At 34.4% G+C, this 23285-nt stretch overlaps 1 protein-coding gene across 11 annotated transcripts in view; it reads left to right on the forward strand.

Moving 5' to 3' along the window:
* DNAH5 (dynein axonemal heavy chain 5) overlaps positions 1-19357 on the forward strand; it is a 137190-nt gene extending 117833 nt beyond the window's left edge. For 8 of the 11 annotated variants that reach the window (XM_026791770.2, XM_074545661.1, XM_074545631.1 and 5 more), the window contains 14 exons: positions 3371-3614; positions 4581-4695; positions 5158-5348; positions 6165-6286; positions 7057-7206; positions 8821-9066; positions 10347-10566; positions 11166-11371; positions 12140-12343; positions 12967-13182; positions 14000-14212; positions 15702-15854; positions 17555-17786; positions 19158-19357. In XM_026791770.2, coding sequence (XP_026647571.2) covers positions 3371-3614; positions 4581-4695; positions 5158-5348; positions 6165-6286; positions 7057-7206; positions 8821-9066; positions 10347-10566; positions 11166-11371; positions 12140-12343; positions 12967-13182; positions 14000-14212; positions 15702-15854; positions 17555-17786; positions 19158-19309 — 2664 coding nt within the window. In that variant the 3' untranslated portion in view covers positions 19310-19357. Of the gene's footprint in view, positions 1-3370; positions 3615-4580; positions 4696-5157; positions 5349-6164; positions 6287-7056; positions 7207-8820; positions 9067-10346; positions 10567-11165; positions 11372-12139; positions 12344-12966; positions 13185-13999; positions 14213-15701; positions 15855-17554; positions 17787-19157 lie in introns of those variants that run through there. The other 3 variants (XM_074545669.1, XM_074545691.1, XM_074545685.1) reach the window with 3 other exon arrangements.
* Positions 19358-23285: the final 3928 nt, after the last annotated feature.

Below are 23285 nucleotides of genomic sequence, written 5' to 3' on the forward strand. Positions count from 1 at the left end.
ACCTGGACATTGCCCTGAGCAACCATCTGTTTAGGTCTGAGCAGGGGTTGAATTAGGTAATTTCTGTAGTTGCCTTCCAAATTAAAATTATTCTACTATTCAATGGGCTCTTTGTCACTAAGTGGGAATGTCTAATAAATGGACATAGTGTGCTTTCTCTACCAGCTTCTCAGAGTGTTACACTCAGTACTGTTTTGTTTGAAACCACCTGAGAATATTTCCTCAAGATAAATGACAAGTGGACCACTTGACAGGCAGGGGAACAGAATATATTTACTATGTTGCAGTTTTCTTAGCCTCTGTTTATACACGTTGTGGTTCAAGGTTTCCTGAGGAGTCAATTTGAATACATCACACCATCCAAACACTTTCCTATGATGTCTAATGATGCATCTTTGGGAATTTGGGGGTTTCTCACATGTGTCTGGATTCTTACTACCTTCTGCAGCCTTTGGTAGGAGAGTGGTGGAATCATTTTACTGTGAGACGGTTTGCCAAATGGTTTGAGCGGTATGATTGCTTGGTGATATCCAGTGTTACAATGTATGTGCAGAATTTCTGTCCCAGAAAGGGAAGAGAGTATTTATTTGAAATCAGAGTTCTTCAAGATTTTAGTGCACATTTCTATCCTTCTTCCCATTCTACCATGTCTTTTATGGTTCTGGTCTTAGAATGAATGAGGTTTAGACCTCCAGCAAGAAATGGGAGTGTTTACAGCATGGTATTTAAAGTTTCTGCAATGTCTCTCTGTTGTCTGCTATGCCCATTAAAAGAATATTTTTCACATATATCTCACAGAATTAACTGTTTACTAATAGGAACACTGGTACTGATTTCTTATTTTCCACCAGATAATTGCAAGATACAAGTGAAGCATAAGGTCAAGGGCAGATGGTATATCTGTGTAAATTTGTTTCTACTATATTTCTTGGAATAACAGGATTTGAAAGATTTGATATATGTCTGAAGGTAGTATAACTTATGATATTTTAATGATATCCTTATTTTGATAAATTGACTGTTCTGTAATTTGACAAAAAAACCTTGTTTATTAAGTGTCATAGGTAAGTCAGATTAGTAGTAGAGTTATAATATGCAATAATTCTTTATGGCTTTTTGAACTTTTGCATTCATTTATCAAGACTTTTGCTGGAAAAAAGCTCAACTTTTGTAAGGAATAGTTGATGTAAATTCCTTTACTTGTGAATCACTTTGTGACAGGATGATATAAGCTATGTAGCAGCTTTCATATTTTATGAATATTAACAAGAAATAGCATTCTTTGGTACAGTTGGTAAAGTGTCATCTGCTTGTGAAAGGAACTCCATAAAACTGGATTTGAAATGGCCTCTGGTGCAAGTTCCTTGAATTTATGTATGTGGTAACTTGGCTTATTTTTTCTGCATCCTTAGTGCTATGACTAGAAATTTTTGAAGATATGAAGAAAGCTTTCAACTGTTTACACTTTCTGATCTGCAAAAAGCATTTTAAGAGCTTAATAGACAATTTTTTTTTCATTAAGGTTTTCATCTAGGGTTACTTCATTTTAGCTTGGTAACTCTGTTTCCAACTTATTTCTCAGGCTCTTCTTGTGAGGAGAATTGCTTTCTGTTTTTATGAAGCATTGAAGTCTAAACTACGTTTAAATTTTCTAACTGAGCTCAGCAAAACATGAAATTTAATTTGTTGCAGTACGTTAATTATTACATTTAATTGGATGATAACTTTCTTTCAATACTGTTCCTTAAGAAAAAGTTTCTGCTTCATCAAACTTGCATGAAAAAATGATTCATGAAACTGTTACCTGTTTTTCTTCAGTTCCACAAAGCAGCAGTTGATTGAAATGCAGATAACTGTAGTTTTCTTGCATATTTTCATCAGTTTTTATCAGAATCTTTTAAATAAGTTATGTTGTATTTGCATTATTCTAAAATAATTGTCCCACTAAATATTTTCTACCTGATGATGATAATGATGTTTCAATATACCAAGAAAAAACTCTAAATCTGATAATAATAAGATGATTCTTCTTAATTTCCTTTTTAAGGTCAAAGGGCATTCTTTAAAACAAATAATTGGTTGAATTAGGAATGTAGGAGGAGAATGTATGTTGAGAAGACCAGAAGTTTAGAATGTCGAAAAAAAAAATTTTCAAAAGTTGTAAATGTTTTTCAAAGCTGTATAAGTGAAGGCTACTCAAATGGGGAAGTAAAACCTTTCCTTAAGCCTTGATAAGGGTTCAGGTCCATTATGTCTCTAGTGCTATATGAGAGGTCGTGTATTTCTTAGTGTTGTCCCTATTTCTCTGGAATATTAGCAGCCAGTGAGCAACATGGAAATGGACTTGGCAATGACAGAGTGAACACGGAACTTCCAAGTTCGGAGAGACATTGTTAAAATTATTCAGATCTTTGAAAACTTTGTGAAGTATTTATCTAGGAAAGATATTTATCCATATTTATCTAGACAAATATTTCTACCAACTGTCTCACTTACTGTTCATTTGTAAGATTCATACTAACCTTATCTTAGAAAAAACTCTTAAACCCATTCTCTCTCTTGTCTATTTTATTTTTTTTTTACTTCACTGTACTGAAACATTTAGTTATATTGCAGTAAAGGATTTTTATCTCTGAGAGGCTAATTTATATTGTTTTTAAAGATTAATTTTAAGAATGAACTGAAAGGACTGTTATAGCTGAAAAATATTTTTCTGGAGATTTCAAATAGCTGTTTTTTTAATGTAAAACTCTTGATTAACAGTTATCCATCTTCTATATTTGGGCACTGGAAAAGAATCTAGGTACATAAACCATCCAGATTATATAACTAAATGTCTAAAATAAATAATTCTAGTGAAGTAACTCATAATTTCTTAATCAATGAAGCATTTTAGTGTGAGGGAGAAATTATCCCTGTTTGATGGAGGAGTATTGGCACTTCTTGAAATATCTGATGCTTGATTTGATGACTAAGCATAGCTATTCAGACTAAGTTTTCAATATGGCAATTGTAAAGCAAGGCATAAATGAGGATAAGATTACATGAAGGGGAATAAAATCCTATGTCTGGAATTGTGTTTGCATTTTTCCTTTCTGAAACAGAAGACAAACAATTGTGAACTTGTTGTTCTTTTAGGGCATTATACAAACATCTTCCATAATATTTGTAGAAATTATTTGTTAATGCCTACTTATGTAGCAGGTTTAGATTCTGGCAATATATCTTGTGTTAGAAATACCACTAGAATTCTTTCCTCAAATTAATTCAGTTAGTCTTGACCTACACTGTTTTAGTAGGATCAGTATTTTTAAGACAATTTTTTTTTATTGCTCTTCTGTTTCCCAAATATTACCATAAAATCCAATAGGAATTAGAGAAAGAAAGAACTGATCTTATTGAAGACGTGACTTTGAACAAAAGGAGGATTAAAGACCTAGAAGATAACCTTTTATTTCGACTTACAAGCACTAAGAGTTCTCTGGCAGATGATGAGACTCTACTAATTGTATTGAGTAACACTAAGAAGACTGCTGAAGAAGTAACACAGAAACTGCAAACTTCTGCTGAAACTGAAGTACAGATCAATTCAGCCCGCGAAGAGTACAGACCTGGTGAGTGAAGTTAGTCAGAGAAGACAAATAGCTAGACCATACATTTAAAACATCAATACTTAGAGTAAGAGAAATTGTGGGATGAGATCAGGAAGAGCAAAATTGGTGGGAGAGATCTGTGTTTTCCTGTAAGTAAAATGTATCCAGGAGATGTCCTATTGAGCTATAATGGAGAAAATAGTCAATGCTATGCCTCATGTGGAATTTACAAAATTGAGTGAATTGTTCTCTTTGTAGACTTCCCATTGCTCTATAAACAAGCATATCAGTCATTAGGGTGTTTAGGTAAGTATGTGTTTGAGTTCAACATGTTGACAGAGCTTATATAACATTAAGTACTCTCTATATCTGTTCTGATGAATATTTAATCATTTATCCTTTGGTTATTATAGTCAACAAATTTCATGAGTCTTTTAACTGACAGGTAATAATGTGAAAAAACAGGGAGAAAAGTAGTTCTCTGTAATTGCCTGCATTCTACGAAATTTGTAATATGGTACAGTTAGTGTACCAGAAACATTGCAGATTTTGTAAAAACCTTTGCATTTAAAACTGAATGACTACTGAAAAGAAGTTAAATCAGTGCTGGGTAAGTTAAATCAATATAGTTCATTTGAATTTTATGAAACTCTTGTAAAAGTCTGTAAAAAGAAATTTGTTTGGATACTTAAACAGTATTTTAAACAGTCATAATTTTTATGTGTTCTGCTGATGATCTTAATATGCTTGTATTTGAAAATTGGACTTTACATAGTTTACATTAATTACAGAAAAGATTTTTTTTTCCCCTGATGTATACATGAGGATAAAATGAATGATTTTATTATTTTTCTGGCAGAAAAGAATAGAGAAACTCGAAGATGTTCAGTTATCGTTAGTGTTAAAATCAGTGTACATGTTTTGGAGAATTAAAGAGTTCTGCTCTGCATTTCTGCTTTGAACAAATTTTTCTTTCCCACTCTTCAGTTGCAACTCGAGGTAGCATCTTGTACTTCCTTATCACTGAGATGAGCATGGTCAATGTCATGTATCAGACATCGCTTCGACAGTTTTTGGGGCTTTTTGACCGCTCCCTAGCCAGGTAATTTATCTAAGAGTAAGTATAATTTGTATTTACCCAGTCCTGGAGGTGCCTGTAGTACAGTAAAGTTTTATTGTAAACTAATATCAGAAGGAAGACTCTTGCTTCTTACAGTCTTGACCAGGAATTGTCAGCTTAAATACACATAAAACTTTGTCAGTTAGCAAGGCAAAGACCCTTCTAATGTACTTACAGTCCTTCAAAATTTATTAGATAATTAAAAAACATTATACTGCATTGATTTTAAGCTGGGCAAAAAGACTTGATAAGAATGAATTTTTTTGTTGTTGCTCTTCCTTCAATCTGTAAGTTGTTGCCAGTTTGCTGTCTGATATTCTGTTTGTGATCTATTATTTTTCATGTTTTGAAAATACTGAACCATGACCTTTTTCTTTTGCATAGTATTCCCTTTTATAAAGCCTAAGAAAATCAACTTTCAACTGCAGACCTTTCTTCTAACAGGTCTACCAAGAGCCCTATAACCAGCAAGAGGGTTACCAATATTATTGAACATATGACATATGAAGTATTCAAATATACTGCCCGAGGACTCTATGAGGAGCACAAATTTCTTTTCACATTACTGCTTACTTTGAAGATTGATATACAAAGAAAAAGAGTGAAGCATGAAGAATTTCTGACACTTATTAAAGGTGGGAACTATGAATGATAAGAGCACATTATTATTATAGAAAATTTATGTAGATGTATCTCCTAGCCAGCATGCTCCTTTCTTTTTGCACATGAGAAACCACTCAATTGTAAGAATACGTGTTTATCATTCTGATCTGGTGACAGACAACATTGTATGGCTGTTCTAATTTATAGCAGCACACTGAATATTGATGAATATATCTTTATAATCATGAGAATTTGAAAGGAATATTGTGGTCTGCTGCTCAAATATCATCAGGTATGTGTTTAACTTAAAAAAACCATCATTGTACTAAACAGAGTAACTACAGCAAATAGGAGCAGAAAATGATGCTAACATTTTAAAAGGACATTGTAATCTCAGCTGCATGTAACAAGGTCATGGCTTTGGTCTTAACTGCATACAAGCACTGAGTTCACTTAAAAGTTTGGATCAATTTTGTATTAGCTTTTCGAGACACTTAGTTTACAGGCAGCATTTATTTATGGATTATATGTGTGAATTTTTCCATGTTGAATCTTCAGAATATTTTTTCCCATAAAGCCTTTATTTACAGGAACATTGCACAAAAAACCAGTAAAGCCTCAAAATAGAAGTTGGTCAATATTTCTGTTTAAGGTACATAATATTAAAAAAAATATTAACTAATCAAATTGCAAACTTGGCTTAATCAAATATGGCATGATTTTATAAGGTAGAAAACCTCTGTAACATCATGATTTAAAAACTGGATTATTGTATTTGTTTTTTCCCTCTTATTTTATTTTCCTTTGTCTCTCCAACAGTACTAATAACTAATTTCAAATTCTTGCAGGTGGTGCTTCCCTAGACCTTAAAGCTTGTCCTCCTAAGCCGGCTAAATGGATTCTGGATATGACTTGGTTGAACTTGGTGGAGCTCAGTAAGCTTGAAGAGTTTTCAGATATTCTTGATCAAGTACGTAAGAGCTTTTGAAAGTTTATCTCTTATTTAACGAGTAATTGTCTGGTAGCTATCAAGCCATATGGTGAAAACTGATTTATTTTATGGAAGAGAAACAAAAGTGGCAGCAAATAGCCACAGTTATGGCCCTGACTGCTTAGCAACCTATGTTGATATAAAAACTCAACCACTCCCAGGAAAATAAGAAGAGTGTAGAGTGTTCACACTTTATAAAATTATAATATTTTTGGATTGGGTTTCAACTTGCCATTACCCAATTAATACATTACAACTTTATTTTTATTCTAGTTATTGCATTATCTTGCAGCCATGTTGTGCTTTCTTACACTATATTTTATGATAATTCTTCCAGTATTTCTCTGGTTACATGGAGTAAACGTTAGGGAGAAGGTACATGCTCCACATGCTCTCTCATGTGGAGAGCAATTGTGTACTTGCTGTTCTCAAAGCTGTGTCTGTGCCTAGCTATCCATATTCTGACATAGCCATGCTGTTATATCAGACTATAACACACTGATTAATAGCTCCTGTTTTCAGAATATGAATACTCCAGGGTGCTGCGTTCTACAATAGCATACTTATAATCTGATATTTTATCCTGTCATTTTCAATAGCCTTATTAAACTTGTGGAAGAATATCTCTAGACAAATGCTTGGGTGCGGATTTCATGTCTCTGGCTCTCATAAAAATTTGCGACCTAGTGGCAGTGCAAATATGACTTGTCTGTTTAGTGATATTTGCTGCTTTGATTGTATAATTGCAGATTTCCAGAGAAGAGAAACAGTGGAAACTCTGGTTTGATAGTAAGAATCCCGAAGAGGAATTGGTGCCTAGTGGCTATGGTCAATCTCTGGACTCCTTCAGACATCTTCTTCTTATCAGATCTTGGTGTCCTGACAGGACCATAGCACAGGTATATTTATATAGCCTAGATGGTCTATTCAGATATCATTAGAATAATAGTTTTCAGATTGCAGGTTAGTACTGTCTTATATAATGCTAAACACCTTTTTGCAATGGACCTTTATGTTGTATTTTCTGAAATTCTTTTCAGACCATTTATGTATTTGTTACAAGAGCAGTGAAAACAAAATTATTCCAATATATTGAGCAAATATTATTCACTATGGTGGATATCACTGTGGTGATTTCTGCTGGATAAATGTGTTTATCCAGATCTTCTTTATTAGTTCAGAAGATACTTTTGGCTGTCCTTGCTTACTCACTAGAATTTTAGAAGTGTACCCATGTTAGACTGAAATCAAATATTTTAATGAACTTGACTGGTTGAGGGAAAATTGACAACGATTTAATTAAGAAAATATTTCTTGCATGGAAGAATTAGAACCACTTTAGAAAAATCTTTATTAAAGTCTGCTCAAAGCTCTCAATTTAAAGACATCTATTAAAAATTACAGAACTGAAGTTTATTAAATAGACCTTTCTAAAGAAAAAGAATCTTCTAGAAGCCTATTTTTAACTTTTATGTTTTTCTCCAGTACAAAAGACCAAAAAATTATAAAATTATTGGCAATTCAGAGCAATTAATGATGATTTACTGAAACTGGAAGTGTGGTATTAATTTTATTGATACATATCTTTAGACATTGTGATTGGATTCAGAGAAAATCTCACCAGTAATTGGTGTACTGCAGTCAATATGTTCAGCAGTACTGTATAAAGAATATCTCTATGATGTATGCTATGTGTCTGAAACAGATCACAAAAGATTAGTTCCTCTCTGCTGTTATTGGGGCAAGGTACACTTTCATCTTTTGATGGTTCTATGAAAACTGATAGTTTATCAAATGTTCAATGCTGAATGTCTTTTGTCTCTGAGAGGTAACCCAGAGGTATTAAGAGGAAGATTTTTCCAAGACAAGAGATGTGTGGGGGGAAAGTACAAAAAAGATGATCTCACCTGTTTGAAAGAGCCTTTTCTATTTCTTTGTGAAAAAGAATAATAATATAGAATTTTAAAAGATAAATAAAGAAGGGATAAGAGATGGTTTTCACCTGTTCCTTTGGATAATCTACTTAGTGATAGTTATTTTAATCATTACTACTGTTAATTCATTCCTTATTTAACTGTGGAGGTGAGAAAGGCCTAAGTGCTTTGGAGCCCATCTTTGGTCCTTTTCTCCTATTTTTCTAGATTTTGATGCTAAGAGTTACACTATCTTATGGAGCTATCCTTAAATCATTAAATTTTTTCTAAAGTTTTAGAGAAGTTATTATTTTTATTATACTCTAATTATAGTTATGGTATATAAAAATACATGCAGATATATGTAATATAATGTTATTAAAAAAATTAACTGGCTGTATAAGGCGGTAAGAAATAACAGCTTCAAAAACAGTATGATGTGCTGACTAAAGTAAAAATAAACTTGTTGCATATTTGTATTTTTGATATAAATTTTTAGCAGCCTTTGGTATTCAGTTGAATTTTTGGTAGCATTTACACTGGGAAGAAAGCATTGTAAAATGGTTAGGTCACAAGTTAAATTTACCCTTTTTAATATAGGCAAGAAAATATATCACTGACACTATGGGGGAGAAATATGCAGAGGGAGTCATCTTGGACTTGGAGAAAACATGGGAAGAGTCAGATCCACGTACTCCCCTCATATGCTTTCTTTCCATGGGCTCTGATCCTACGGACTCAATAATTGCTTTGGGAAAAAGACTGAAGACAGAAACGTGTTGTGTTTCCATGGGCCAGGGGCAAGGAATCCACGCTCGTAAACTTCTACAGCAAACAATGGCTCATGTAAGCAACAAAAATATGAACATTTTCCTCTCTATATTAAACACTTAGAAATAAAAATCCTGCCATGGGATAATGTTACTTGGTGGGTAGTGAATGCTGATGCAAATCCCTAAATTTATTTGTATGAGAGTCCTAAGCAAGAGAACTGTATTTTCACACTCCTTCGATTTGCTGTAACAAGCTTCTTGATACTGTGCAGGTAATTTTCATTGAAAATGGAGTGCTTTTCATATAAAATGGAGTTTTATAGTTGATTGCAGACTGATGGACATAGCTGAATTGATTTTTTTGGGGTTTTTTTGAGTATATTACCAGTAAATATTCTTCTGTAGGCATTTCAGATTACATTTTCAATTTTTTATTTTGAGTAATATGGATGCATTTTGTTAAATGAAGAAAATGAATTCCAAATATGCTATTGATAGTTACATAAACTTAAGAAAAACAAGGTAGTATAGCAATTTATTTCATATTACTGTAGTCTGAATTTGGACTTGTGAGGGACAGTCTGGTAGCACAGGCATTTTGCAGGAAGAGGAATTAAAGAACAAAACTATTTGTCTAAGAAACTTGAGATGTTCCAATTTGGCATGCCTTGTGCATCAGGTGATACTACTGCTATGCCTGCTGATGTAAAAATACTGATCTCACTCTCCTGTGCTATGAGCTTCTTTTTATAACCTGTTTTAGTTCTGCTTCAGATTCTTGTTTGACAACTTCACATAAGGAACTAATTGACCAATCAAATGAGAAGAAACCCATTTAAAAACAGGGGAAAGAAGCACCTTTTGTTTAGTTAAGAGAAATGCAGTTACATTCCCTCACTGTCTCACAAGCCCTCTTAGTGAAGAGGTATATGAGATGCCTATAAAAGAACTAAGGTAATTAATATAAGAATGTTTGGCATCTATTGATTGACAGTAGTAGATTAGTTATGTATGCTTATTTGGTTATTTTCCAAGCCTGGGACACTTGTGAGGAACAAGGTTTAGCAGGTTGCTCTATGGAGCTACTCCTGAGCTCCCTTATGTAAGTCAAAATTTATCATTTTCTATCAGCACTGTAGTCATGACAAGTTATGTTTTAAATGTATTGAAATAGAAAGGGTAGAGACTATTTGAAAAGACCAGATGAGACAAGTAGAAACCACTTGTTCAGGTGAAAAAACCAAATAAGATAACTGTTCAGAAGAAACAGCCCACAGCTTAGCTCCCTTCAAGGGGTGATTTCAGTTTTTGAACAACCTTGATAACTTTTAAAATTTTGTTGTTTGAAACTAGGGAGGTTGGGCACTTCTGCAAAACTGCCACCTTGGGCTTGACTTTCTGGATGAGTTAATGGACACTGTAATAGAGACAGAGACTGTTCATGAAAGCTTTAGACTGTGGATGACAACTGACATTCACAAACAATTCCCCATCACCCTTCTTCAAATGTCGATTAAGTTTACCAATGAACCACCACAAGGGCTCAGAGCTGGACTAAAGAGAACATACAGTGGTGAGTGCTAGAAGGGTAATGATTTAAAATTAAATTTTGGACTGTGATACTATTGTGTAGTCATGTTAAACTGGTAGTAAATGTAAACTAATATGAGGAACTGTTCACAATGATACCAGGGCACATCTTAGTTTTTGTTTTGAAAATTAAGAACATGATTTGCTGACATTCTTTTGTCAGAATTAATTGGATAACAAAACAGGGAATGCCTTTTCTTTTCTCAGGTTGGCTTCTAGTATGTCAGTTCAAAGTGTTTGAATTTTTAATATTCTGTCTTTTGGCAGAAAAATGATATGGTTGGCTATCAATTGCTGTTTACGCTACATAAAGGATGCTGTGCAGAAAGCAACTTGATGTGAATTCAACTATTAGTAAATTGTGTTTTTTTTCCCCCTGAAGTTTACTCTTTTAATTTGAACAATATAATAACGTGCTTTAAACTGTCTCCAGCACAGAACACTTTGTGGGGCAATAATTTACCCTTGGGAAAGGCAGAGAGCCAAGTGAATACCTCTAGAGTGATATTTTAGCCCTGGTTTTAAGTAATTTTGAAAAAGACAATTACAGTGATTCTCATAAAGCCCATTTGCAATCAATAGGTGTCAGCCAGGATTTATTAGATGCCAGTAAAATGGTGCAATGGAAACCACTGTTGTATGCTGTAGCCTTTCTGCACTCCACTGTTCAGGAAAGACGCAAGTTTGGCTCTCTGGGTTGGAATATTCCCTATGAGTTTAATCAAGCTGATTTCAATGCTACAGTGCAGTTTGTTCAAAACCACTTGAATCGCATGGATACCAAGAAGGTAATTAATGATTTTGTGAGAAAGGTGGATTAAGATGATGGATCTTTCTAGTATTGGAATGTATGTAAATGCTTCCTAATAACTGAATGACAAGACTGATTTTAACTTATTGTTTTACCACAAATATTCAATATTTCAAGTATATCTGTCTCTACAGCAGCAGACTTAGACTTGTAATCCAGTGCATGTTTAATTTCTGTATTAACCTCAACATTAAAAAAACCCCACTTTTCCATCCATCTTATATAAACCTTAAATATAAACCTTAGCAGTATAGACCTTCTTTTCAATTCTAATTAAGTCAATTAGTTAAAAAGGGATATTTCAAATACTCTTTTGTTTAAATCTATTTTGAGTAAAAATAAGCTTTGCCCCCCCACCTAACTTTGCAGCATGAAGAAATCAAAAGTTGTTTTAAATGATTATACAAGAATGTCTCCTATGTTTTTCACTTTCATGTAGTCAGTCGTCATAAAGAGAGGTCTGTGGCAGAGCAAGTTGCATTTGGCATTTTAAGTGAAAGGAGAATTCAAATATATATGTAACCTTCTTGCTGTCTTCAAGATGCTCTTGAATTTGTTGGTAAATTCTATTTTGAGAAATCCTTGCAGGTGTTCTGGAAATGCAAGAAAAGAATGAAAAAGAATAGTAGGAAAGTAACTTTCTTTCAAGTGGGACAGACATGGTACATCAGCTGTTTTTTCTAAGGCAGATCGAAGTAAATAAGAAGGGGATTGGCTGAAGTCAGTGCTTTCTGCTTGGTTTTAGGGGATCTCTTGGAGTACTGTTTGTTACATGATAGGTGAGATCCAGTATGGTGGTCGTGTGACAGATGACTTTGACAAAAGACTCATGAACACATTTGTAAAGATTTGGTTCAGTGAAAACACATTCAGTCAGGAATTCAGCTTCTACAAAGGATACAGCATACCCAAATGTACTATGGTGGATCAATACCTTCAGTACATACAGGTTGGTAAATGAAAGCTAATCACTTGTTTCTCATAAGTTCCTAATTCCCTATAATTTTTGTCTTTTTTCTGAGTACCTGTATTTTGTCTTTCATTCACAGATTTTTAAACTGATTTCTAGCAGTTTGCACATCTATTAATGACAGCTAATTATTGTTATCAATGTTATCATCTTCATGACAGTAATATACATTTTCTTTTTCATGTGTTTTGCTTGTGGGATGTACCTAAAGGCACAAAGTTATTCAAGAGGGCAAAGAATGGAGTCCAGACATTGGGTACAACCTCTTTGAAATGAAAGGTCTAGATATATGAGAGTAAAAATTTTTTTATTAAAATAGCATATTGTTGTTAAAACACAATTTGTTTGGTGTGATTTGGACTGGGGCATGACCAGTAGACCGCAGCAAGTTATTTGGCATAAGACTATTTGAAGAAATCTAGCTTGTTACTTAACAGTAATCAAGGGTTTTTTTTCCTGTTTTTTATTTGGTTTTGTTATGTGTTGAGTTTTATGGGTTTTTTTTTTTTTTTTTTTGTTTGGGGATTTTTTGGGGGGGATTTATTTTTAAATTATTTGCTTCTAAATCTCCAGTTGTACTCTTCTTATATTTTACTATGTAGAGCCTTCCTGCTTATGACACACCAGAGGTGTTTGGTTTGCACCCCAATGCGGATATCACCTACCAAAGTAAAGTTTCCAGAGATGTATTGGACACCATCCTCAGTATTCAGCCTAAAGATAGCTCTGGTGGAGGAGGTGAAACTCGAGAGGCAGTTGTAGCCAGACTGGCTGATGATATGCTGGAAAAACTTCCTGCTGATTATGTACCATTTGAAGTGAGTTAATGAAATTCTGGCAAAAACATTTGCTCCATCTTGCCTTTTACGAATTTAAAAAAACCAAACCAACAAGCCCAAAACCCCAGAAACTTTTCTAAAAGCATGTTTGAATCAATTCATACAGGCAATATTTTGTATTTTAAAGAAGTTTGGCCAAGCTATTAATGTTTATAATGAAGTCATTACATGTGTGCTGAAGTGCTTTTGTAAGAACTTTTTCAGAGATATTAAACCTGTTAATGCTTAAGTTGTCATTTGCACAATGGGGGAGGTAGGATCATTAGCTTATAACTAAGGTTGTTGACACTGTAAAATTTCTAGTTATGTTCATGCAGCTGTTTATTTGTTAATTTAACACTTTTGATTAAAAATGTATCAATGAGTTTGGTTAGAATACAAGACTGCCTGGTATTGTGGTAGTTCCCAGGCATTGCTGCTGTGTTGAAGCAAAGTAGCTGGGGCAAATACTCTTGATTGGTTTGTTCAAAAAGAACCTCAGAACTGCTTGTTGGAACTAAAGCTGAATTCTTTGAACTGAGGTAAACATCCTACAAGCTCTTTCAGTGGCATTAGCTCAAAGACTAAATCATGACTTGGACTGAAAACATAGCCAGTCTTAACATCACAGATTTCTCTTGGAACAAATCCTGTGTTTCTCTCTCACAGACAATTCAAGGGAGGCGCCAAACTGACCATTTAAGCTCATAAATAAATTATGTTATGTCTCAAAGATTACATTGGGGCCTAACATTGACATAAATCCAATTTTGTTTTTTTCACTTCTATTGAAGGATTTTTGGTTTTCTACCACCAGGTAAAAGAAAAACTAAAGAACATGGGACCTTTTCAACCTATGCACATATTTTTGCGACAGGAGATTGAACAAATGCAGAGAGTTATTTCTTTAGTGAGAAGCACTCTGACTGATCTAAAACTTGCCATTGATGGGACAATAGTTATGAGTGAAAATCTGAGGGATGCTTTAGACTGCATGTATGATGGAAGGATTCCTGCTAGCTGGAAAAAGGTAGGTGTACATCACTTGTTCTGGAAAGAAATAAAAAAGCTATTTCTGAAGACTAGATAAAACTGCCAGACTTAGAGTAAACATTTTTTTCAAACTGTGTTTCAGAAGTGTTAACCAGAGCTGTGCAACTGCTGGAATAGATTTTGTGCTAAATTAAACATACTCAAAACAAACCTTCTTTCATTTATGAAAATTGAAATGAATGTGAAGGATGCAGCTATGTGCCATTTTTACATATTGGCAGTATGAAAACCCAGAGAGAGGAGAGAAATTTAAAATGTGATGATGGATTTTTAAAATTAGCACCTACATTAATGACTAAGATGGTGTTATTCATTGGACATATATAATTATTGGACATCCTTTTCTGGGTTAAGTAGAGGTGGCCTGTTCATCTTGGTCAAAATCAGTGCACTTTGACTTGGAGCAATTGCCACATAATTACAGAATAGTAGATGCTGGAAAGGACCTGTGGAGACAGTGTAGTTTAATCACACTTTCTAAAGCAGGCTCAGTTAAATCAGGTTTCCCAGGAGCCTCCAGAATCAGAGAGGTGCAACCCATTCCACTCTTTGATCACCTTCACAGTAAAAACCAACCAATCAATCAAACACCAGCCAAACAAACAGAAAACTCCTTAAGTTGAAACAGAATTTCTGACATTTCGTCTTGTTCCTGTTGCCTTCTCTCCAATTGCTGAAAAGGATCAGGCTCCATCTTCTCTCCTCCACATGAGATATTTAATTTATATATATAATTTTTTATATTTAAGATATAAATTTATATATAAGAGATATAAATTTATATATATATTTTTTTATATTTAAGCCTCCTTTAAGCTTTCTCTTCTCCAAGCTAGACAATCCCAGCTCTCTGCCTCTCCCCATAGAAGAGAAATTGTTTTCAGGGATAATTAGACCTGTTAACAGCAACTGATGGAAAGAATTTTTTTTTTTTTTAAAGAAAAATGTGTGGGTATTTTTTTTTTGTTTGTTTGCTTGTTTTGTTTGTAGTGACAAAGTGTTTTCATGGTAGAAAACCTAGATGTAAACAGATGCTTCACAACACAGCTATATCTCCCCATAGTCCAAGTTCAGCTTTCCTTAGGTTTTATACAGAAGAATAAAAATGCAGAACAGTCTTACAGAAATCATGTTGTCTTGATATATTGACCTTGGAATTATAAAGACATGTATGCAATTTTTCTTTTTAGCTTATACAGCTGTTTAACCTTGCAAAAATGTCATAAAATGGACAATTCCACAGAGAGCATTAAACATGTAAATGGAATAGTAGACATGAATTTAAACAGAGAAAGAATTTCCTTCAGGTTTCAGTGGGATGCAAAGTTTAAGCATCAGGTTAAAGTTAAGATATGATAGATGATCTTCACATATGCTTTGCTAATAATATATTGTTTATTACCATGGGAGGATGTAGCTTTTCTTGACAGCAGTATGCTATTTTAAAACATGTTTACTGTATTTAGGCATCTTGGCCTTCCAGTACACTTGGTTTCTGGTTTACTGAGCTTCTAGAAAGAAACCACCAGTTTTGCAAGTGGATTTTTGAAAGTCGACCCAACTGTTTCTGGATGACAGGGTTTTTTAATCCTCAAGGATTTTTAACTGCAGTGAGACAGGTAAATTGTGTTTGAAGTCTTATTCTGCTTATTTTTTCACATACTTTTAAAAATAAAATGTATTGTCTCATGAAGGATGAGTTTATACACATGGAAAGATGTGTGACTGTGTAACATTTCCTGAGTGAACTGCTCTCCCTTCACACATACTGGGTTAGTATAACAACCATTAATGTGTTAAATTATGTGTCCGGTATTGACCAAGGCCCAAATAAGTAGAGGCTACCTCACAACATTATTAAGGTAGACTAGAAAAATATTAAGTCTCATGTTTCCTTTGCAATATCTCTGATAATGGCCATTGAGCCCATGAATTTGCCTTTCCCCCCGCTCTTTTGTTCTGTGTTTAGTACTTAGCTGACTGGAGACTGGGCTGGAAAGCTATTCAGAATTAGTCTTACATTTCACTGCTGCTGTTCAGGAGCTGATTAAGTCTTTCTCCAGGAAGTGGGAAAGACTTTCCTTTATTAATGCATAGAAGTATGATATTTGATGTGTTTGCTAATACATGTATGTTGGCTGCTCAGCAACTTTTTTACTTTAAAAGGAAACAATAAATGCCTGCGTTGATCAGCATAAAGGGACATACTGGAGACAGTAAGCATCTAGAATGTGAAAAATTAAAAAAGAATACTCAGGTGAAAATACAATAGGACAATAAAAGCCCAAACTTTTGGAGAAGAGAATGAAGATTTTTGATGTAGGAAAAATATTCCCTCCTGCTCTGAGGTCTGGGTAGTGTGATCTAAAATTTCAGGCATATAGCCTTGGAATTATGTAACAAAATATTTCTTTTGCATGAACAGTCCTAAACTGGGACTGTCTTTTGCATCCAAGCTCATTGAAAAGGTTTACTAGCAGGACCCTAAACAGTTGGAAACTACAGAAATTTCTGGTTCTGTAAAAAGGAACTGTGGATATGTAACAACCTAATAGGCCAAGTAAATACCAAAGTGAGTTTCTGGGCTTTGATGTGAGAAAGAGAAAGATCCACAATGATCACTGAGCTATAAATCTTGAGTTCTTTTACATCATCCATATAACTGCAGTACAGGGCAAGCATTCATTCCAGTTATTTCAAAGAAAGATTTTTGAAGCCATTGGAAGACCAGGATAAAACTTGGGTTTGCCACAACTTATTTGCGTGGCATAGTAAAGAACTGGGCAACTGAGAGCTGAGTGTTGTCCAGTGCATCAACTAACAGGTTTTTTTGCAGTCTCTTTACATAGCTTTATGGCTGAGTGGGTTTTTACTCATTAAGAATACAGTTACTGAAGAGTAGAGGTGCAGGAAAAGGAAGGTAACCCCAGAAAATATGTTTCACTTATCACATGCAGGTAATGTTTTCTCATCTCATCAAATATGTGAAATTTTTGTGTTCACAAGAGCTGGCTACCATTAGCATTCAGTGGCTGTGTTACTTGGTATGGTTTTTAGATACTTTATATAATAGAAAGAAATTAAAATCAAATATAGTGGCGAAAGTACTGAAAGCTTTCTTGCAGTGCGATGCCATCATTCCCTTAGAGAAAAGTCAGAATTCTGTGAACATGGATATTGTAAAGGATTGGTGGGGTTTTTTTTTTGTACTGAAGACGATGTTTTAGACTATAAAAATGTATTTCTAATAACTGCTGGGAAAAAGGGTTCTGAGGTCAGGTGAAAATATAACCACCTAACTTTTTTCTGGTTTGGGCAGGAAATAACGAGAGCTAACAAAGGATGGGCTCTTGACAGTGTAGTGCTGTGCAATGAAGTCACTAAATGGATGAAGGATGATATCACAAGCCCTCCTTCAGAAGGTGTCTACGTGTATGGGCTGTATTTAGAAGGAGCTGGTTGGGACAGAAGAAACATGAGACTGACAGAATCTAAGCCCAAGGTGCTTTTCGAGCTGATGCCAGTTATAAGGATATATGCAGAGAATAACAGTGAGTAACAGTATTGTAAAGGATGTTATTTCCATTGGATTCAAGGTTACATTTTATTTAACTGCATTGGAATCTTTTGGGCTTGCAGGGATTTCATGAGGCTGTTACTGATCATTGTATACATAGCAAATCTCTTCCAAGGTGGAAAACTTCCTAGACTTCCATTGAAAATATGTTTCAGGCTTGCTTCATAATTGATAGTAGGCACTTTTCCTAATATTTAGATAGGTCTCTACATGTGGTCTTAATGGTGTTAAGAACTTTATAACAGGTAAGCTATATGTAAATATTGACAATATGTGTCCCAGACCTAAAATGCCATTTTTCTTATACATGATCTGTGTAGCCTCCATAACAAAAATCTAAATAATCTTTCACTCGTACCAAAACTGAATGTAATTTTTTTATATATATAAAACATATGTATGTGTGTATATACAACATACAAGATACTCATGGATTATATACACACACATGCATATACATATATACATATGCAGGTATATATTGTGTTTATAGATAATATGTTTATATATATATAAATACATATGTACACACACATATATAATGTGTATATTTATAAAAACTTTTCTTCCCAGACAAGTCTGATTTTGAGCTCATGGAAGCAAACAAGAGGTGGAGTGAGGTTGTGGGAGATGTTTTGTCTTTGAGGCGGTAAAGGAATGGAAAGAAAACTTATGAGGCTTAAGGACAGTGCTGGGAAAATATGTAATTTGTCTTAATGTAATGAGTTTTTGCATATGGAATAGGACATGCTGTTGAATAGGGATATAAAACAGAACAGAATAATCCACTGAAGAACATAAAATTGGAAAACTTTGTTGAAAAGCATTCCATCCCTAAAAGCAAATCTTGCTAACGTGCTATTTTGCATAGCTAATGTTTTATAAAAGACATGATCAGCGGCCAAGATACTAAATAATGAATACTGAAGTACTGAGAATGACTTGACTACTGTTCTAGTTCTGCACTGAAGTAGTTGATGACTGGTACTCTCAAATATGAAATATGTTTCAAACTAAGTTTGTAAGTTACCAGGTCAAAAGTGGGGAAATTTTATTTTGGCATAATACATTGATAAGAAGTAATGTTTGGTGGGCAGATTGAACCAATAAGAACACTAATTACTCTAGTGTCCATTTACATATATTGGTTCGCATCAGTTCCTAGGTGCTCATGTTAAACCCAAAAATTTCAAACCATGTATGTCCTTCAACTGGCAATAGCAAATAGAAAGCAGAGTACTATTGAACTTGGATTCAGTTTTCCATTTGCCTTATGATCAATCCCTTAGGGCCCCATTTTTTCAACTTAGTTTAATTGCTCTTTATGTCTCTTCTGTCTTTTCAGCTGCAAAGGATCCACGTCTGTATTCATGTCCAGTCTACAAAAAGAGCAGTCGAACAGACCTTAATTACATTGCTGCTATGGATCTTAAAACCCGACAGCCTCCAGAGCACTGGGTACTGCGTGGAGTAGCACTTCTCTGTGATGTCAAGTAATGCTAAAAAAAAAAAAAAGGTTTCCAGGAGTTCTTTTCTGATTTTAAATGCAAACATTGTTGTGTAGTTTGATACACAATGAAACACTTCTAAAAATAATATTTCTAAATCATAGACTCCATTATGGTGTTTTTATAAAATCATTCCCAATAAACCTAAACAGTAGGCTTATAAATGCTACATCTTATAGCGGTGTTAACTTTGGTGTCTTTGAAAAATCATGACAAATATTTAGTGCTCCTATCACTTATGTGTGCATAAACACTCCTCCTCTCTGCTTAATTTTACCTTGAATAAAGATTAATTGATTTGAACATTGTTACTTTTTGGTAGTTAATATTCTTCTATCAGAACTTACCTTCAAGAAGCTAAAAGCAAAGTTTTTTTTTTTTTTTGTGTTTGTGTATCTATGGAAAACTAAGCCCTATTGCTCATTAATATTAGTTAAAATTCCTCGAGATTATGTTCCAAGATTTATTTCCTAGTTGATTGTTTGCTTGCTGTATAAATAAAGAAGGTAAGGTTGGAAAAATATCACGGTTTTTTCACTACTTGGACAACAAATTCATTGTGTTGCATAGGAAAACAAGCATCAGACAGCTGCCAAAATTTCTTACCATCTGGCTCAGGACTTATAAATATATAATGGATCAGAAGCAATACAAAAAAATGAATGGGTACTTTTTGTGTGCTGCTATACCAGAATTGAGTCTTTTGTCATCAGTGTTATTAGTAGATGGGGCTTTCCCCTTCCCCTCTTTTTCCTTCTTCCTTTTTTTTTTAAATTTTTCCCTTTTTTTTTTTTTTTTGCTTATGTGCTGCAGCTTTATTGGTGTCTTACATAGAAAGCCTTTAATGGAGGAATTAATCTTAAAAGAGAAATATTAGCAGGTCCATTTAATTGGACATTGTGGGCCTCACACTTCAAGCACACTTATTTAATCATCAAAAAACCAATTTTTTTTTGTTGCTGAGTTCAGGAGGTCCTGTATCTTAGTGGCCCGCTAACCATTACCAAAGTTTGCTTGTTCAGAAGAGGAAGCAGAGAGGATCATTATTCCTGCTGCATCTGTCATTCATAAAGGCTACAATGGAAAAACTGTTTTCAATTTTATGTCAAATCAATTCAGGAGACTTCAACATTCATTTCCACAGTCAAATCACTTGTAAAACTTAGGTAGAACATTGATTCTGTCAAACAAATTCTGATTGCAGCAGTCCTTCCCTGTCAGAATTAGTATTATTTTCTTTTAAATAACTCACAGTTATATGAATGGAATATGTGAAAATCTTTTATAGGAAATACTTTTAATTTGGACAAGACAATAAATAAGGTTAGAAGGGTTGAAGTATTCTTCATTGAACCTCGAAGCACCATGTTCCAATTTCCAGGAGATTTCCGGATACTCTCTGGAGTTCTAACTTGCGTCGGACTTGTATCTTTCACCAAGACCTTCCTCTCTGCAGAAGATGAACATATTTCTTCTTTGTGCAAGTCATTCATACTAAGAGTTTACAAGCCACATGCACTTCAAATACCACTTTTCAAATGGGCAGTTTTTATACTGTCATTGCTGTAGATACAGTGGATACATAAAACTCAACAGTAATTCAGTGAGGGGACTGTGATTTTCTATGAGAATAGCAAGGCAAAGAGTAGTTCCTACATTGGTGTTCCTAGTTATTCCAAAGGCTGTTAGGTCAGTGAAACAATGGATATTGGCCATCACTGTTATTTCTGTTGTTTTAGCCTTCTTTTTGTAGCAGTTTTGGCATCATCTCTTTAGGTGTCTGCAAAGCCACCATCAGGGATGGAAAAATGAGGCGGGGGGAAGTTCAATGAGCAATTGAAATGTAGTATTATGTCAAGGGCCAGAGTTCATACAGTGCTCTCCCAGAGGTTTTGCTGCTTGGGCTGGGACAACACTTGGTGCAGCTTCAATCACACCTGCCTTGTTTACTATAACCTTGCCTTGATCTATGTGGCACCGTCTGGTTATCATCATCTCTTCAGCCCTGCCTTGCTGACCCATCTTTCTGGCTTGACCTCAGATCTGCCCTGTTATTACAGCCCCATCTGGCAGTCATTGATACATTAGCTGGCCCTGGTTGCTCTCTTTTTTGTTCAGGTGCCGTGGGACTGTGTCCTTGTCGGAGAGAGCTTTGCCCTGCCCACCCTGCTGTGGCTCTTGGCTTGCAGCTCCACTGTCCAGTCCAAGCAGCCTGCCTTTGCTGTGCCCTGACATATGCCTTAAACAGGGGGAAAATTAGCTGTTTCTTGTTCATCTTCATAGTAGAAATGGGTAATGAAATTTTTCAGTGGAAAGGAATATCAATAAAATAGCCAAACCTTGTGTATTGTAGAATTGGGTATCTAGGACTCTTTAGCTCTGAATGGATACTGACTGGATTAGTCAAGAAATACCATTCACAGACTTTAATTATGCTGCTATTAAGCATGCAGCACTATAAACTCAAGGGTCTGGAGGAGTTCAGGATTACAGAAGGTATTCTCTATATGCATTTTCTCATATTGGGCATGATAAATACATTTATTTTGGAGAATATTTATAAACAAACATTATGCAATTTTCTCTTGGAAATTATTAGTAAAATAATATTCTGAACCAGGTACAGATAGAATTTCATCATAGTGCTTTGAAATCCCTTATAAATTTTAGAGTATTTAAAATATGCAACCTAATCTTTCAAATATGTACCATGCTGTGTAGGATATAGTAATACTACATGAGCTTCTCTTCAGAAAAGGTTTTTTCTTTAATCTTTATGCCTACACTCATTCCTCTTAGCTCCTAAGTCACTTTTCTCACAGTTGTTGATTGGTTGCACTTTTGAGGTTTTAAGGAAAAAACAAAATTCAAGTTTCAAACACAGTAGGCAATGCAATTCCAAACTAGCAGTAAGTGTGGTTGTCATCACTGAAAAGGATTTTTTTTAATCAAAAATACTTTGCTGTGGTATAGGTACAAAAATTGGATTAAAAAGAAACCGTGTCTTATTCTGAAATATCCTTCATTAATATCTTTTCATAATTAAATCAGTATTGCAGAAAATTCATTGTTTCTTTATTATATGGGTTTCTTCATTCCTTGCTTGGACAGTTATCCTGTTTTAATTACACAGAGCTGGATGTACTAAGTGGTTTCCTAATGAATTTTGAAATAAAGCTTGACTAGTATTTATATTACCACATTGTAATTTTTAGCTTTCACATTCACATTACACAGACATTATAGGTGTATACAAATATCTAAAGGCTTTTGGAACACAAAGAACACTTAGAAAACCAACATTGCAGGTGCTCTTCACGTGTTTGTGGATCCCAAGATACTCCCATTTACTGGAGCTTCTGGCATTTATTTTGCACTATGCAGCTTTTCCAAGGGCCATACAACTCCATAGCTTTTGTTCCTATAATAAAATTAAAACATCCAGTGTAAGTGATCATATATTATGAGTCTCTATCTTAATGTAGGAAAATGTAATTAAAATTGGAGCTTTTAAATCTAAAAAACAAATATGTTACCAATCTCACTTTGTCCTTGAAGTCTACATGTAAAATTAGAAATTTCTTGGTATTTACTTGCACATTCAATCTTTTAAACAAATATCCAAAACAAAGAGCTATTGAATCAACACTGGAAAAGTTGGCAGAAAAAAAGAGGCAAGAAAGGCATAGTTAAAATATTATTTAGATAGAGATGTTATTTAAAATGGATACTGGCCTTTAGCTTTTTAGTAGAGTTATTATTTGCATTGCAATCGCTTGGAGAACTGAAGAAGTTATTTTAGCTTTTGCTGTCAGAGGGTACGAGCTATCCTATTTTGGTAAGAAAAACAACAGATGTTTGCTGATGTAAAAACATGATTTTTTTCTCCAAAGGTGTTATCTTAGAACAAGAAAATCTACACACAGAAAAAGAAGAGTTAGGAAACTCTGTGAACCGTCTGTGAA

The sequence above is a fragment of the Zonotrichia albicollis genome, chromosome 1, assembly GCF_047830755.1.
Source record: "Zonotrichia albicollis isolate bZonAlb1 chromosome 1, bZonAlb1.hap1, whole genome shotgun sequence".
Lineage (NCBI taxonomy): Eukaryota > Metazoa > Chordata > Aves > Passeriformes > Passerellidae > Zonotrichia > Zonotrichia albicollis.